General features: G+C 41.4%; 1 protein-coding gene across 4 annotated transcripts in view; it reads right to left on the bottom strand.

The window, feature by feature from the left end:
* Positions 1–5,958, bottom strand: part of CD99 (CD99 molecule (Xg blood group)) — a 30,665-nt gene extending 24,707 nt beyond the window's left edge. Inside the window, exon 1 of one of the 4 annotated variants that reach the window (XM_042042250.1) lies at positions 5,762–5,958. In XM_042042250.1, coding sequence (XP_041898184.1) covers positions 5,762–5,822 — 61 coding nt within the window. In that variant the 5' untranslated portion in view covers positions 5,823–5,958. The remainder of the gene's footprint in view (positions 1–5,761) is intronic. The other 3 variants (XM_042042258.1, XM_042042268.1, XM_042042278.1) reach the window with 3 other exon arrangements.
* Between the last annotated feature and the right edge of the window lie 12,956 nt (positions 5,959–18,914).

Raw genomic sequence — 18,914 nt, 5'->3', positions numbered from 1 at the left:
AATACATCTGGAACTGGCTGTTACAAGGGGTAGAAATGCAGCCCTACCATCTTCCATGGCATCATCCACAAAGCTTCAAAGCAACATCTCTGGAGAATTTTTCCACAGTATTGATGATATATTGATTAAAGGAAAAACCTTCAAAACAGTACTAAGCAATGGGCACCAGATAATCTCTGTCTTTCCCCAACCTGATTAATCTGAAGCCAGTAAATCAACACAAAGAAGGCTGAACTCTGGCTATAAAATGCCCCAGCATGCGACAAGTTATATGCTGAAGAGGCTGCCATGAATTTGCAGAAGCAATGGCCTTTGTTCCCCTTAGAACATGCCTGGGAGCCCCAGTGGCCCTGAGAATACATGTACACAGCCTCCTGTAGCCTGGCAAGTAGATCAGCCCCCTTTATCTTCACAATACCAGTAGGAGTGGTGTCCATGCAGCAGCAAACTCAGACAAGGGCTGCTAGAAGATTGTCTTCTTGGAAAGATAACATAGGTGGGTGGCACCCTAGATGCAACAAACATATGTGTGTGTTGGCATGACAGAATGCAGCCCTGACTAGTCTCAGCAGTAATCATCTTGAAACCACAGCTGTCGAAGAAAGAGGGGAAGACTGTGGAGCAGAGCGGGTGTATCATATTCCTTCTAATCCCCTGGCATCTGGAAAGGTAGACCTGTACAATGTCTCACTCAAAACTGCACTCCAGGAAGAGGGAATCTCAACTCTATGAAGCTGGGGGGGAGCCAGTTAACAAAAACGCAGGAACCCATCATAGCAGTCCTGCAGAAAGCCATTTATCCCAATTTCAACTGGGTGACAGAGTACCAGCCAGCCCCTGGGACACCAGAATTGAGACACAAGGTTGTGTCTATCCTTCTGCAGCAATTGAAATCTCTAAGAAAGAAGTCCTTATCATTTGAGGACCAGGAATTACCTACTAGGAGGCCTCTGAGAAAATGAAAAAGAAATTAGATATGTGCTGTTATGTACCATAAATAATTTACTTCAAAACCATGCCATGTGTTTTGGAGACACAAGATGTAAGTATTTTAAGATTTATGTCCAAACAATTCTTGGGTACATGCTGCTCAAGAACATGTTGAATGGATGTTCCATCCCCGGAGTATTCATGGCATGGCTGGAAGGGGCTTTGAGCAACCTGGTCTAGTGGAAGGTGTCCAGGCCCATGGCAGGGGATTGGAACGACATGATCTTTAAGGTCCCTTCCAACCCAAACCATGCTGTGATTCTGTTGTATGGTTCAATGAAGTACAGGACATGGGCTTGGCAGCGTTTCAGCAGCAGGCTGCCCTGTCCGGGAAGAGGCCATGAACAGCCCTGTGCCACTTACAGTCGTGTCATGGTGGCACTGACACTGCCAGCGCACACCAAACCTTCAATGGGTCATGGGAGCACAGAGTACTCCTGCTTGAGCACACATAAAGAGTCAGCCAGCAGGGACAGGAGACACACGAGGACATGGTTTGAGAGACTCACAGAGGGACACTGCAGAGGGAATATGTGGCTGTCGATGTGCTCTGGGCAGTAGCGGTTCCACGCCAATAGGAGACTTCCTGGAGGTACTGTGGCAAAGATACCCCTGAGGGAGTGTGGCCACTCATGCCAGGGCCACCCACACCAGAACAGTGACAGGTCTGAGGGACCATAAGTGACCCTCATAGAGGGTGGGACACCAAAAAGCAAAGAGGAGCAGAGGAAGATCAGCATGAAGCATGAAGGAGCAGCAGGAAGACACCATTAAGCTCCTTACAACCTTCTTGCTCTGCATTTAACCCCAGGAAAGGAGCAGAAGATGGGCTGAGCACAACCTGCAATGAAAACCAGGGAAGCTGATACAGAGTGGGTAGGGTTGTTTGGGCTTAAAATAAAACCAGGGAAGAGGGAGGGCCTTTAGGGTTTGATGCATCACTTTTTTTCTCTCAATTCCCAAACCCATGAATAGACGTTTGTATTAATTGACAGAAAGCTAATTTAAGTAAAAGTTCCATGAGTTGAGACTGGTTTTCTCGTAACGTTCTCTCAAAACATTTTTACTAGACTCCAAAGAGCAAGCTCCTGTGCCAGAGGATGCAAAAGCAGTTTGCAAAAGGCTAGAAGAAAGAGGAATACTCCTGTCAAAATGATCTTAACCAGAGAGTACTATTATTATTGCATTTTACTAACACAGATGACACCTGATGAAATACAAGGTGATTGTAGTGAGAAGTTCAAGACAGCAAGAGTTAAAGCAGGCAAGAGGCTCAAGCACAGGCGACCCAATCATATGAACCAGAGTAACATCAGGAAAATACTGAAATTGGTCTTGGCTGGATGGCAGTAGGCTGAGTCACACTTAACTCTTGCCAAATTAAATCACTGTAACCAACAGTTACAGCCTAAGGAAAGCTTAAGGATTGCTGCAGTGACGTAACAGTGCAGCAGCCATTTTATATAACACCACATAAAATAATTATTAGCTATTTCACATTAGAGAATATAGAAAGATGGAGAAACATGTGCTGCACTTTTAAAGTTCATGCTGCCATGTATGCACTCTAGCACCGCTACTGAAATTGTTCCAATGAAAACTATGTGGTGATTTGTGGTGGTTTTGTTTGGGTTTTTAAAATCAGATTTCAAAGGCAAACAACTCCAGAGCCCACAAAGCAGAGCTCAGTCTCCAGGAGTCCCCGCAGCACCTCCCTGTCCCCGCTGAAAGCTCCATCTACTGGATTACAGACAGGGATCATTTCACTATCTTTCATCCAACTAGTCATTTCTCTCAACACCGACCTGCCTCATCAAGAAGTCAGGAGCACAAGTGCTCCTTCCCTTGCTCAGGGCCCTCTAATTACAGAGGTCTCAGAAAGAAGGGATCTCCACCTACATTTCGCCCCAGGCTACTGATCTTACAACATGGGTGCCTCATTTTCCAGCCTGTATTTTGCTCACCTCCGGGAGTCCTTTTGGCAAATGTGTTTCAAGCAACAAGCTCTACCCAATTCTTGCAACAGATACTTAAACCATATATCCCAGAGTCCAAACTCCAGGTCCTCAGTACGCAGACAGCTTTACATGCCTTGATCTTTCTCCAGTAGATAAGGGAGACTTTTCAGCCCTGTGTCTGAATGCAGCAGTTTTTTGCTGCTCATCATGCACAGAATTACAGAGAATCACTGAGGTTGGTTTAGACCATATCTTATCATCATAACTTATCATCAAGTCCATACATGGAGTATCATGTAAGGGTGTTTTTTGTTTGATTCTTCATCTGCTGGGGTCTTCATACACATTGTACAGAAGTCATGCTGCCTAATGCTTTTTCTTGCATTGCATTTTGAAAACCACATGCCTCAAATCAGACAGTGGGCTAACCTGATGATTTTGCAGGTATAAGATGGCTGAGTTGGTCTCCTACCTCACAGCCAGCCACAGCAGAAAGCCTCCTACCCTTTCCTTCCCTGTCCCCACACCTCATTTCCACTCTCCCATGCTAGGCCCTGCCACTCCCTTATGCTGGCAAGAACAACCATCAAACACTCTGCAGAGCAAACTCAATGCAGATTAGTCATCTGCTGATTTACCAAGATGAATCATCTCAGTGCAGGCCTCGATGGGCACCAGACCAAACAAAGGAGGAAGAGAAACAGAGAGATACCACTCCTCAGCAGGGGAAAGATGTCAGACTGCCTATAGAAACTGGCGATAGAAAAACTCGCATTCAACCTCCCTATGGATACAGCCCCAATGGTACCTAAACTCCAGCTCTGCCAGACTGGCAGAGTTCATACTTGGCACATGAGACAACACTTGAATACCAGCTTTGAGGTTAAAACCGTGTGCTCTTTCTCCAAGCAAGTTCAAATTACACAGCTCACCCTTGCTTAATAATGCATTCAAATCCTTGTTGATATGTTGAATATTGGTTTCACTATTATTCACACTAACAACTTTTCTGTGCCTAAAATGGATGATCCAATATGAAGTTATCAGTCTGGAGCACAGATTCTTCTGCTTGAATCGAAACCACTCACCTCCACACAGTTGCACGACACCTGAACAGCTGGTAAAGCAAAACACTTAACTTTCTACAGGAGTTCTGCAAATTCAGGCTACAGACAGCCTACCAACAGTGAAATTAAGTTTTTCAAAAGCATGTAATTCAGGTTTTGCCTTTGTCATTTAAGATTGCACGAGCACAAATCTGAAATTCCCCTGGAGGGCCCCACCCTCCCCAGGCTGACATTCTCAGCAGTTCTCAAATTCTTACACGTTTGGTTTAAGGAAAAAGTGTCCAAAGGAATTATAACCTATCTACTCAGTTGCATTATTGACATTAACCAGTACTCATATAAATTAACTAGCTTTCTAAAATAATCTGTTTAAAATGTAGTATCATTTTCCTCAGAATTCAAAACAAGACCCCTAGAGGCAGTTGCTGTGCCCCTTCCCTCCAGTAAAGCAGAATCCAGACATCTCTTTACATCTCCACACTTCCTGGCAAAAAGTTTAGAAAGACTATTTCTCAGTGGCCCAAAATACTTCCATTTATTAAGAGCATCACAGCAAAGATCTTGCTGTCCATGACTGTGAGAACTGCTTGCATTAGTAAGGAGGAAGTTTTCCACCAAGTACTAAGATGATAAATATAAGCAGCCTGAGTTCTCTGTCAGTTTTAAAGGTGGTTTCTGTAAAAATGGTACTATTTTTCCAAGAGCTCAGCTTTGCTAACCGACAAGTCAAGACCACAACAGGGCCACAGCAGAACTGAATTCAAGCAGGCTTGCTGTCAAACTGCTTATCTGGCATCATATGTGCACTATCTACAGCTTCCAATCAATGTTAGGAACATGCATTTTTCCTTCTCTTCTACAGTGAAAAGGTAGATATATAAGATTAGAAGTGTTGGTTTTATGAAGTACCCGAAAGAAAATACCATAGACATAGCAGCAAATGTGCTTACTAACACAGTAAAAGAAGAAAGAGATGTCTTAGAAACAAGTCATATAAATGGGAAATGACAGTATGGGCTGCATATTCCAGTTCAGCAGTCCTCCGCCTGGAAAAAAAAAACTACGTACTTTGCTACTTTCCCCACCCCCAAATGTTTCTTTTTACCAAATACCAATGTGCTATTACATATGCACTTTTTTGATCAGGGTTCAGGAAAATCGTCCCTGATAAATACAGAAGGAATGTGAAGTTTCTCAGGGAAACTACCAGCGTGTTTTACCCTGCGGTTTTGCCACATTTATTTTTTAAAAGGCTGTCGTGTGACGGCAGACTTTCTGGTGAGTAACTATCCGATGCCCTGGGACTCCCGTAGCTCCGCTTTCTTTCCTAAAATGGAAGCCGCACTCCAGCCGAGCTCCCCACGACTTGAAACCCACTTCAAGGACCCCCCTGCATCCTACTGGGGCGAGGACGACGTACTGACCGCAGATGCTAAACCAGTCAGTTCCAGTGCGGAAGGGGGGCGGAAAGCTCAGGAATAGTTTTCCAGCGATTAAATGAGATTATTTAAAAAAAAAAAAAAAAAAAAAAGAAGGGCTGGAGAGAGAGAGCGCCGTTTCCCTGCTCTGGACAGACGGGCAGACACGGCCAAGCGGGGACCCGCCCGCCTCCGTCCCGGGACCGCGTCGCCGGCCCGCACCGTGCGGAGCGGCAGCGCTCGGCCCCCGCCCCAGGGACTCGGGGCAGGGGAGCGCTCCCTTCCCGAGCCGCGGCAGGACCGCTCCTCAACTCCCACCTCTCCTCACCTCTGACGGAGACCAGGACGGCGAGGAGCACCGGGAAGAGAAGGAGCCTCCAGCGCCGCATGGCTGTCCGCCCCACAAACACACAGACACACAGACACACACACACCGCCCGCTGCCCGACAGACGCTCCCGGTACCGCCGCAGCTGCTCCAGCGGCGCCGAGGGCGGCACCGCCCCGGGGCCGGGACACCGCCCCACCGCGCTCCCGCCGCCGCGCCCCGGGGCTCCTCCTTCCAGCTGCGGAGCTGGGACAGCCCCAGGCCCCGCCGGCTGAGGCCGGGAGCTGGGTTGTCACTGTGGGCCGAGATGGAGAGGGAGCGGGGTACCGCGGTGCTGCTGAGCCCTGACCGCTGCCGCGCAGCCTGCCCGCGAACCGAGCGGGGCTTCGAAAGGAGCCTTTTTGTACTGTGTGTATATTGAATGCCTTCAGCTGAGCACTGGTGTGTCCAAACGTTGTGGCAGCAGCCTGAAGCGCTGCTTCTGCTGCAGGTCATGGTCAGAACAATATTGACACTTGTGCTGCGCTGTGTTGAGGGGCATGTATGAAAAATACTCTCTCCCCAAATCCTGGTTTTTCACTTGCCAGGTATGCATTGGTTATTGACTGGATGATAAACAGTACAGCGACACACACAGTATGATTTAGAAGGTAGCTGGTGATACGCAGCTGACTTGGATTCAGTGGTCATAGGCCGGTACTTTCCGTAGAGAGGTCCATACCTGTTATTTAGCATGTGTAAGACCTTGCCAGCCGGAAAAGTGGAATGTCAAGTCATTGTCACCAGTTCATAAATTAATGGGGGTTTCTTTTTTTTCTTTGACAGTGCCTAGTCAGGCCACTTTTAGATCTACCCTAAGGCATAAGAGTTTAACTGTAGTAATAAAAACACTTTAAATTATACAGTGTTCTAAATTAAGCTTTTTCATTAAAATATCTGAGTTTTGCAGGAGTAGTATTGAAGTTGGCATTATGTTGTGGTTAGCAGCTACCATTTTTGCCAGACTCCAAGCCTAGAAGGTAAGATTGATATGTACACATGCATTGTGTAATCCATCAGTATGGATCTTGCCATCAATGCTATGTGCACATACACAGGAAATTATTAGCATTGCTCAAAGGATGTCCTTTAACAGAGTGTTTATGGTTGTTGTTAAGAATCACCTAAGAAGTTGGTCCCTTGCCAAAAAGAACAAGAATTGGTACTCCTCAGACTACTGCACACTTCTTTAATCACATCATCCCAAAACATACCTCCTGCCCAAGAACTGCAGTGCTGACAGAGAAAACCTAGCTATCTCACGGACATTACCATGTCAGGTCAGGGCCCTCCGTGTAGCTTCCTGTTGCTAAAATCACCCTTCATCAAAGCTGCCATCTTCAGATGAAGTAAAAGCAATTTCCTGTCAGAGCAGGCATGAAATAACTCTGCCTTGTACTAGAGCTTGTGTTTTCCACTTGGTTCAATCCTTTAGAAGGGGCACAACTAGCTGGTACTAGCCACTTTATGGCTAATAAATTTTCCAGATTTATAAATATCTGGTAATTTTTTTTCAGTCTTACTAATCTTGTGATCTGAAAATTTCACTGGTATTTTGTGAAAATGAAGTTCCTGATTTGTTGTTACCAGCTCTTCTATGTGGTTTGTTGTTTCACATCTAAAGCCAACTCATCTGTAAAAATCAAAATAATTTAGCAATAAGGCAGGTTTTCTTATTGTCTGAGTCATAGTCATAATCTGAGACCCACTTCTTCCAATACCACATATCCTTTTCTTGCCCAGCCTGCAATGGTTGTCCTATCAGGTCTTTTACTGTGTCTCTGTCCTGTCCATAGCCTCTACCTGGAAGTCTCTGCAGATAGCTTGGGCATTTTCCTGATCTGAAGATGCCGTGGAAGGAGACAAGGTTGACTTATGGCTTTTTTCTAAAAAAACAGGAACTTAAAAAGACATGCATGGTCTGTGGTTTGACCTGAAGAAAAAATGTGCCTTATACAGCATCACAATGAAGGCTGGAGGTTGTAAACCCAGGTGAAACTGTTCAAACTTGAACACAATCTGTGGTGTGCACAGCTGAAGAGCTATCTCTGAGCTATGAAGGTAAATGTTCTTTCTTCTCAGTTTCCCCCAATTCCTCTTCTGAAATAAGATCCTTGTAGCTCTTTTACTACCTCACCCTAACTTTTTTCCCCTTTTACCTATGAGTTTTCAACCTTGCCAGAAACATCATAACTCTCCAGATGTCCAAAGAAGCAAAGGAAAGACAAATAGATTTTTAATTGCTAAAAAACAGATCTTCATGGAGCAGTGAAAACCTTCCTGCTCTATCCCCCAGAGACACCTTTTGCCATCAGAGGGCCACAGCCACCGTCTGTGGAGGGTGAAGCAGACAAACAAAGACAGCACTGGGGAAAAAAGAAAGGAGATGAGCAGGACTGGCAAACCATGTTTTGATTCATACTTGTGTTCACTTACTAGTATAAAATTGGTATGAAAATAACCCTGGAAATTATTTTGCCTTTTTTGCTTTTACAATTCACCAGAATTTGGCAATACTCTGTAATGACTATATTTCAGGTGCAATTTTTGTGAGGCCAAGAACACACACATCCAAGGAGCATATTTGGGTGTGTTAATGCTGTAGCTCCATCTAACAGGACATACTAGAAGAGTATTTGCCATATGTATCTCATGTTTTTTACTCATTTGGAAATCAAATTGAAGGGCAGGGTTTCGTCTCTGGTTTCTGTCATGGCATCTACTGAAGCATGAGCTCTGATCTTTAGGTTTTTTCTTGCTGTGAGGATATAAATGTTTACATTAGTATGTATTTTTAACTAAAAGTCAAATATAACACTTTATTTTCTCCCAATGTTTTCATCTTGAGCTGTGAGAAGGGGCTAGTTCCACCAGCAAAGTTTCCTGTAATTTTATCAGTAAATGGAGTTTTAGAGCCACAAACAAACCAATGTGTTATAGTCAGTCAATACAATCATGGTTATTTTTAAAAAGGGTTAAGTATCAAGAATGTGTTAAAAACATAATTAAGCCCTATTTGATCTTTGGTCACAAATTATAAAAATTATATCAGTTTTGTTTGGTTTTTGTTTGGTTGGATTTTGGGTTTTGTTTTTTAAAGTGACAGTAGTATTTCCAATTCTAAGGATATATTCAGAATAAAAAAGAGTCCAAAGAGGCTCCAGAATATCTTCAGGCTCCCCTCTTGGTAGCTATTTTCCAATGCTCTCTGCCTTGCAGGCATTGAGATACTCTAGCCTAAGTGTTTCTTCCCAAGGAAGCAGACTAGATTCCTCTACAATCAGCTGCTTGATAACAAATATTGCTTCAGAAAGGACTTTCTGCAGGTGATCCTAAATAACTTCTACAAAGGCTAATTACCTGATCTTTACCACCTCAGCTTTTCCTGCAGTAAATGTCCTCTTTCTGTTGGTACCTCTTGTTCCCTCCAATAGCAGCAATAATTGCAGTGTGCTTACATGACTTTCAGCACTGGCTTTCATAGTTTGGCACCAAGGTCTATGGCAACTGAGAGCCCATCTCCTTTAAAGCTCAGCCCATTTCTCCTACTATAAATACCAGCTGGGTATTGTTTCCTTTTCAGATTCTCCCCACATATTTTTGTACTTTGTTTTGTCAGTCTTTGTCTTTCAGTAACTATCCAAATACCTTTCTATGTCCAAAGTATATTACACTTTTTTTTCATAACAGTTCATAAAAAGAAATATGATTTTATAGATAATTTCTCTGCATACTTATCTGCATTTGAAGAGACATTAGGCAAAAAGTTGTTTATAAAGTAACCACTCTTTTATGACATGGATGCCATCAAAGATTAGTTCCATAAGGGAAATAATTTATTTATCTTAAAAGAATTTTTTAACTAATATTTTATTTTATCTGAAACAGAGAGATACTGTTTTTCATGCACAACCCATTTCAAAAAAAAAAAAAAATCCTCTGCATGTTACCATGAAGCTTTGTTTTGAATATTTTAAGCATCTTTTATTTTAATGTAAATATTTAACTTACTGAAAAGAAAATCTGTAATACCTTTCCTCTCTTTTTGGCAAAGTGACATTTTAGTAATGAAATGTTTGCTCCTTTTGAAAAAACCTCTGATGTCCAATTTTTTTTCTTTCTTTTTGTTTTAAGAACAAAATAATTAAATTTTAAGATGATAACTAAGATGATAACTTTATGCTTTGTATGTTATTTCTCCTGATGCTACGTTCTGCTTGTCTCTGGTCTTCAGAGAGAAAGAGAAAACTGACTGAAGCAGTTCTTAAACAGGTAAGTGCCACATTGATTTTACACTGTTTGATTGAGCTGCATCCTTCCAAGTCTAAATGAATGTGATTTTGGCACTCCTGACATATATTAGGGGTGTTTTATTCTATAAAACAGAAACATGTGAGTATATGTTTTAGTTGCTCAGATACCGTTGCCATTTGCCATATTATCTAAACATTTCCTATTTAAGACTTTTGTTCCAATTTGCATTTTCTCCTCAAAGGAAAAATAGCTCACTGTCATAAACTGTTATATTCACAAGAAGTGAAACAGAGTTGGAATGCCTTCATATTCAGTAACAGAGCAATGCTTGTGGTATTCCCAATACTGACATTGTCTAGACAGTAAAAAAAAGGAGAAGGTTCCTTTATTCTTGAAAATCTTCCATTCAAGATCAAGGCTGCATGTCTCATTGTTTCAGAATCAAGTTTCCTAAAACAGCTTTCCTGTAAGAATGGAAGGAAGCAGTCATACATGTCACTGCCTCAGGGATGGAGCACTGTGTAACCAGGGCTTGTTAGGGCTTTCTTTCTCGCATGGCCTCTGATCCATTCAGCTGAAGCCTCCTGCAGTGTGGGCTACAAGGCCACCTGCACCAGACGTGAGCTGGATCAGTGGCCTTTGAGGGGCTGTTAGTTTGGTGCCAACTGCATGAACATTAAAATGACCAGGATTTAGGAATGTCCATTGAGATAATCCCAGATAATGTGCTGTGCTGATGACCCGGGACGAAAGAACTGATTTAGAACAGGGAATAAAGCTAAGGTTTAATGACAACTAATTATTGTTCCATGGTTTGTTGCCTTCTGTATCTCCACCTCTGTTATGTAGGATGGGTTATGTGACTGCTCAGTTTCGTAAACACGGTGAGGGTGTAGCTGGGTTCTTGAAAGAGGCCAGCAGATCTGACAATCATGGCAAGAATTTAGCAGCCATTTGTGAAGGCATTTTGTTCGTAATGACTTTTGTAAAGCAGGCAAGATGCATCACATCAGGGCAAAATCTTTTGAGCTCCACTGATAAAACAAAAACCTCTCTGTATTCCTTGCTTAGATCGCCTTCATTAAGATGCTGTGGCAAATGCTGTTGGCAACTTCAGCCATCTACAGCCTGACAGGAATAAACTATTTTATTCCTGTGTTGCAGCTGCTCCAGTATGTTATGAAGCGTACAGTTGTTGCCTTAGCCTTAAAGGGGCTATAGGAAAGAGGGGGAGGAACTCTTCATCAGGGACTGTAGTGAGAGGATAGGGGAACCTGATTTAGCACGTGTCCCTGACCATGGCAAGGAGTTGGAACTAGATGATCTTTAAGATCACTTCCAATCTAAACCATTCTATGATTAAATCTTTTAAATTTATGCTTCAAGCCCTAGCACAGTTTGAAAGACAGTGGTCTTTGTCGTTGCGCAGCCTGGCTACGGACTCAGTGACCAAAAGAAACTCAAGTCATGCATGCGTTGGGAAAGATGCTCAATTTGGTGCCTGTTCATGAAGACAGGAAGACACTATTCTAGAAAAGACATAGCTATAAACATGAATGCAAAATCATGGCTGTGAGAAACTTGCAGTGCTTTAAATATGGGAATTCCCAGAATCTATCTGATCTCACACACAAGAGAACTAAACACATTGCTAGTCATGCATGGTCTGAGGAACAAATGAATCCAAATAGTCAAATGTCCCCCTAATGGGGTGGGTGCTTCAAAAGATGGCTAGGAAACCATTTTTCTTATTTCCCTTTGAGAACTTTAAATTCTCATTTAGAAAATAATTTTCAGCATCGGAGTGGATTTCCTGCTTTAAGATCTTTCTTGTGGTTTATCTCATCACCTGTTTAGGAGCAAATGACAGTCTGTATCTTTGTGCTCCATGATGCCGATCAGCCAGCTCATGAGGTTCCCTCCTCAGCCCAGAGAGCTTTTTTTTTGGGTCATGACACAGAAATACATGGCTGTTCCTGTGCACTTTGTTGGTGAAAATAAGTTAATTTCCTGAGTTTGGCTCCCAGAGGAGGGCTGTTAGTATCCTTTCCCTTGCAGTCTGTACCACAGTGGTGGAAAGAAGGGCGTAATGATAGGGAAGTCTAGATGTTTGTGTGGAGAAAGCAGAGAGTCGAGGAGTTACTGATAGTGATATTGTGGTCCAGCTGAGAAGAAGTTCAAAGCAGTTAAAATTATTACATGATTTAATTTGCAAGGAGCAATAATATATTTCATTAATTAATCAGTTGATTCATATTTAGACTTTTTTTTTTTGGAAACTAGTAATTTAAATTTAGTTGAAGGCCAAGAGTAAAACTGTAGGTTGGGGGTTTCCTCCAGACTACAGAGGGTAATAGTTTTTCCTCCAATTCTCTACTAATTATTTGCTTCCTTTTCATTTCTGCCCGTCTCCCTTTGAACAGCCACAAAGAAAAAAAAAAAGGCATATATATATAACAGAAAGGCACTTAGTAAGCCTAAATAGTTCAAGTTCTCTTTCTTTTTCCCCTTAAAGGATATCTTATGAATAAATATATACATATTTATATGTGGTTTTGTTGCTAATGCTGAGATCTGGGGAGGCAGATCTACACTTTAATTCTGATCAAGAACATTCACAACAGTTTTTTTTATAATATTTTCCTCTTATTATCTAAAGAAAAAAAGACAGTGCAGCTTTCTAAAGTAAAATGATAATGTTCTTGATTGTCTACATTTTACTGCATTGCAAAATTAAAAACAAAAAAAAGAAGATAAATACAAGGCAAAATGGCAAAATGGTATGCATGTGAAATACAAACCACACAGCTGGAACACCCCCTTTTCCTGCCTGTGTAATTTAGGAAAAGCTGTTAAGTCAAACAATACAGCATTTTCCATTTGAACACATAAAATTTGAGTTCACAAAACAAGTTAGAATAACTGTTCCTGCCTTGGGAACACTAGCTGTGAATAACTTCTCCACAGAATTTAAGAAACGTGGAAAGCAGGCATCACTTGAGAAAAATAGCTCATGCATTTGTCATTCCCACATCCATTTTTGTGACTCATTTATTTTTATGCTGCTGTTTTCCTAAGTGCTCAGAGTGCTATCAGAAAGCTTAAACAAATGACAGCAAATCCTCTTGCCTTTTTTTTGGGGAGTGGAGTGGGGAATTGGAATGAGGTCTTACTGGTACTGATAGAGCCAGATTTTCGCTTATGGGGCTTGTTTTTACCAAGTTAAAAAATCTTAGTTATTATTCTTTGCCATTCTTATCATTGCTTTACCTTCTTTTCCCCATATACTGTTTCATTTTGTTGCCTTGTCTCCTTCTTCTGCATCTGAGTAATTGGAAGAGTCAATTAGACTTTCCCTTGCTGTCAGCTGAAAGCACTAGACAGGAGCCAGCAAAGGAATTCACCACAGCTTTAATGTTAAGCACCCCCAGCTATGTCTGGTGCTATGAAGTCAGAGAGGAGAACATGTTGGGAGAGAGATTAACTGCAGACCCTTCCCCTGCAGCCTTCTAATGTAAAATCTGAAGCTATATGCTTGCCAAGATTTAAAAAAAGCTAAAACTACATAGTGATATCAGATGTGGAGGAGGGATCAAAAGCACAAATGCATATTGATGGGGTCTTGCATTGCTATTGACTACATTGCATCTCATTTGTTGCCAAACCCTAATGACTAGTATGGTTTGTTATGCTTCAGCCTGGACTGTGTTGAGTGAAGTGACAGACTTCAGCACTTCAAAACCAGATAAGAAAGTGGAACACATCAGTTGATCATAGCTTATATATCAGAAGGGCAGTAAAGTTTATGCATCTGTGAAGGGCATTTCTGCCATAATTATATATTTTATTATAGATGGTCCCCAGTTCTAGTCAGCATCTGGTGATATATGTGCCAGGGAGAATCTTTTCAAAGATGCAAAATATTACAGAAGTCTATAATTACTTTCTTCCTGCACATTAGTAAGAACTAAATGTGTGTTCACATCTGTGCTTTGTGTGCCAAATATATATTTTTACCACCTCAGTCCCTTCCCTCCATATGCATCCTGTTAGCATGGGTTCCTATAGGAAACTACCATGTAATGGGACACTGGGGACAGCTGTGGCCTGTGGTTTAGACGAACACTGCAGAGAGGCAGAGAAAGGTGCCCTTAGCGTCTCTGTGAATATTCTGTGAGGCAATGTGATTATGGGGAATGAGCTGTCTTTTTATAATTAAAGGAGCCCAGTCCTGCAGACCTCCACTGCCTTTATATTAGAGTACAGAATGTACAAAATTATTTTTGGTTTGTATAAAGGTTCAAAGAGGACTTTCCACATTCTGAGCAAAGACACTGATTGTTTAGTGATGCAAATACGGAGATTACGAATTGAGATTTCTATTTCTATTCCTGGTTTGTGATCTTGAAACACTAAAATCTCTTCTTCTAATTTCTTTCCTACAAGCTCTACAAGTGGACTGACACCCTTGAAACTTCCAAAATTTAGCTCTAATTTTTTAAACAAGATAAAATGTGTCTGGTGCAGTCCTTGGAAACACCTAATGCAGATGCATTGGATGACCTGAACAAACCACAGGTAGCATAAACATAATTTCTGTCTTCCTGGATACAGAAGCAGGAAGGATACGTTTCAGCCTCCACAGCTGAAATTAGCACAGCTGAAAAGCTGACCAAAGCTTTATTGCAACATCTTTGCAGAGGTTGTGTGAGCAGGAGCATGCAGCACACTGAGCCTCATCTGTGTTACATTCTGGTGCTGGGGGAATTTGCCACCACAAAACTGATACCACCAGGAAAAAGCAGATGTTTAGAATGTTTTGTTTCTCTGACATAGCAACAACAACCCACGGATTTCCAGAGACTTAACTTTGTACAAAGGTCTCCTCCCTTCTCTGCCAGCCATTCTCTACAATAGATTCCTGGCCCACTTTCTGAAGACAGCACTGAGGAGGAGGTAGAAGAATCTCTTCTTTACTGTCTTATGCACTGCTGAAAATATTTTGAAACACCTTCAGGTTCACAGCATTTTTCTCTGCTGCATTAACTCTGCTCACTGGCCCTAGTGTTCACATCTTAAAACTGGCTAATGAGAAGGAAAATCAAGATTTGCTTATCTATTTGTCTCCTGGTAATGAATTTTCTGCTTCAGAAGTAATGCTGGGCAGGAGAGGATGCATTAAGAGGGTGAAGCAATGGACAAACATGCATCTGACCTGACAAGTTCTGTTCTCACCCAGTGCTTTTGCAGTGAACTTTTTAAACTCAACACAATGGGATTTAAGAAAAACATCAGCTCAGCACACCAGTTTTGGCAACAGCTGAATGTCAAGTTTATGCTGTTCTTGCACATGCCTCTTTGCCTTTATTTACAAATAATAATTTATATAACTTTTAATTTTTTTATACAACTCTAAGTTTCCTGTAAGTTTCCAAGTATGTTCAATTACCAGTGTAATTCACAGTATACCATAAATTGCCTTCTCCCCTGCACTCAGCATTTCTTCAGTGAGGCATTTGTACAATGGTATAAAGGATTTTACAAGTATAAAAGATGAGATTGATACAAATAATTTGCTATATAACAAAATCTAATAAGTTTACTTAGATTAAGTTTATATCCTTATCATATGGAAGGTAAAAATCATCACTTGATCACTTGATCAAATTCTCAGGTGTCTGGCTTGCAGACACTTCATTATTTCAACAGCATTCATTTTGTGTGGAGCTATTTTAGAGCTCAGGAACATTCCTTAGTAGACAATGGAAGAGTGGAAGAAAATAATTAGCTATACATCCTCAGAAGTATGTTCCTTCAGAAGTTGGACTTTTTTTTTTTTTTGCACTGAGAGGAGGATGCATTTTTATGTTGCTATGAGGCCTTTACTGATTGTGTTTTTGAGCTTGTTTTCAAGAAAAAAGGTTCATTCGTTTATGCTGCCATCCTCAAACACTATTTGGGGAATGTCTCAGAAATGCCTGCTCTTGCTGGAGACATCAAGAGGAGTAGCCATGATCTGATACCTGATTTCCTCCAGACTGTGCAGGAACTGTTCTTTTTCCATAGAAAGGTGATTTCTGTGAAAGAAAACCCACCACAACTTATTTCCCAACCTCAATCACTGTATCGGTGATCCAACAAAGCAACACTAGTGCTAGGTTTAGTTACTTCCTTTGTTAGATACAGCTGCCTACACTGTATGTTAAAAAGAAAGCTACCAAAGGCCTGCTCAGCTATTTCCTTTTCTTTGCAAAGGCTGGGAAAAGAGGAACAGGAGTTCCAGCAGGCACAATGAATGAGCAATATGATCTATTGGAAGCACAACTCCGTAGTTCACGTTATGGGATTTCCTGCTTGAGATTTTTCAGCTGATTTCAGCTGCAGCAATGTGTTGTAAAGGAAAATGGTCTTTTGGGTAGGGCACATGCACTCTGCCGGAGAGAACTCACACACAAGTTGAAACTTTATACAAAGCACATTCTCCACCCTCAGTAGAGGAAACAGTCAGCAAAGCGCACGGAACAAAGATGCTTATGACTCATGAAACAGATGAATGGGGTTTTACTGGCATGCCTAGTTTGAGTTGAGTATAAAGGATAAAAAATGCCTCAGACCATCCCTGGTGAATTAAGCAAATGCTGGATTCAGCTGTGATTATGCTTGCTGCTCATATTTGGAAGTTGGTTTCTTTTGGAATTTGTCATATCTGTTGTTTTTCTTCATAAAATCTTCTTTTGTGTAGCCAGTAACTGTGGGTCAAAAAGAAGGCATGCACACATACAAAAGCTGTGGGTTGTATTTTAATAGGGATCCCTACTGCTTATCATTGCTGGTTTATGTAATTGTCTGGAAAAGGTCAGCATAGTTGCTGTGAGCAACTAAAGCTGAAAATTTTTGTCTTTTTTTTTTTGCTCCCCTGCACTGGACTTGTAATCTTTTGACTAAATGCAAAAGGAACTGTAGGAAAAAAAATTGCTGATTTCCAGCCTCAGGCTATTGCACCTTTCTCCTTAAATTGTTGTGAATCTTACTAACAAAGCTGGTCCCAAATAACTGTTGGTCACAAAATGTTTAGTTTAAAGACCAAGCATTTTCAGATCTTTAGCTCGGAGGCAAGTCCCACAGTGCTCGGCTGGATTGTTTCTGTGTCTCTCTTATAAATTCTATGCTAGAATATCTATAATTTTGATTTTGCTTTCCCTAGTACATACTCAGTCATATTCAGTGTGATTTTTTAATGTTGATTATACTTCTATAATTATTTCTATAGGCTTAGCATAGAATTTAAAATATTTTCTCTGCTTTCAATGTTGCGTAGCTGTTCAAAGCAGCTGACTGGTTGCTTAAATACATCTCAGATGAGGATAGGGCTAAGGGAGTGTTCCTGCTATTGGCTGAGTGAAGTTAGCCTGTGCTGACAAGCAGAAAGATCAGGAAGAAGAATTCAATGTCAGCTTTTATTTGGATTTCAGAGCACTCTAGAAGAAGGCTCTGAGAGATTTGGGCATGGTGCTTGGTGCTTGAGGTTCTGGGAAAGGAATTGTATTGAGTGAAGGTGTTGTAGTGAGTGAAGCCAAGGCAACCTTTTGTCTTTCTTTAGAAATGGGGAACTGGAAGAGACACTGGCAGTGGCACTTTATGGAGCTGCAGTCTGAGGAAACTTAGAGCAATGGCAACAGGATGAAAGTGAAAATAGTCCAGGGAAGGCACTGGGAGAGAACATTGAGGTTCTTCAGCATTTTTTTCCTTTACTGTTTAATATGTAATAGATGGAGTTCAAAAGATTTTATTCCAGTGTTCCTGGAAAAGGCAGTATTAATTTCTCAAGTTCAGACTACAAAGCTATATGTTGGTACTCTTGCTGTCTGTCTTTGGGAAAGCAGGGAGATAGAGAGACACACACAACAGAGAGATAGTTGAATTGTGGTGAAAACATGCTCTTTCTTCTCAAGCAGATGAAAAGGTTCCATCAACAGTTGCACAAGCTGCGTTCCTACCAGGGGAACCTGGGAATGATTCCCACACCTTGGCTTTGGATGTACCACTTTGCACCACTTCTGTACTGAGTAAGGTGGAGACCCAGATACACCTCTCTCCTGAAAAGTTAAGCATGCGAGATAGTTGCAGGATGTTTCAGGAAATCCCATAATCAGGGTGACTGGGAATCAGAATTTGTTGTGGTCCTGCTGTGGAGTATGTCTGTCCTTTGATGTAAATATAGTCACAGACGCTCAGAAATTGAAGGCATGTTTGTTACATAAGGAGTTCATCTACCCAAGTAAAGAGAAAATAGAATCTAGGAGACTTGCTTTGTAATTGCAGAAGCAGTCATAAGGAGTGCCTTTTGACACACCTGATGTTGCTTTCATTAAATATTTAAAGAAACATGTGAGTAATGAGCTGTAACCAAAATAAGTTTTGCTTCTGAAAGCAATACTCTGTCAGTGAAGAAATCTGCCAGATTTACTCAGAGCAGCAGAAGCTGCAAGACAGCTGTCCCATCAGAATTAAACGAGAAGTGAAGTCTTTTTTTCAGTAGGGTCTATGTATTATTTTTTCTTTTATATCCTCTTTGTAGCCTTGTTTTGCCCCAAATTGGCCACAGTAAAATAAGTTAATTTTTCATATTTGAATCTGGGAACAGGACACCTGTGTGTACATTAGTTTCATTTAGAAAATAAATAAACATATAAATAGGGCAGGCAATCATACTTTCCCTTTACCTCCTCTTATATTTTTCTTGCCAGTATCGGGCATTTGCATGTACGAGGCTAGAGCAGTGCAAAGGCCAGATAAAATTCTGTAACAACCCTTGCTGCACTTGTGAAGAGGAATATCCTTCTGCAGAGGTTAGTCAGGAC

Source organism: Corvus kubaryi, unplaced genomic scaffold (assembly GCF_017639235.1).
Source record: "Corvus kubaryi isolate FWS band 111438036 unplaced genomic scaffold, C.kubaryi_AGA036_p1.0 133, whole genome shotgun sequence".
NCBI lineage: Eukaryota > Metazoa > Chordata > Aves > Passeriformes > Corvidae > Corvus > Corvus kubaryi.
This window is presented reverse-complemented; position numbering and strand designations above follow the sequence as displayed.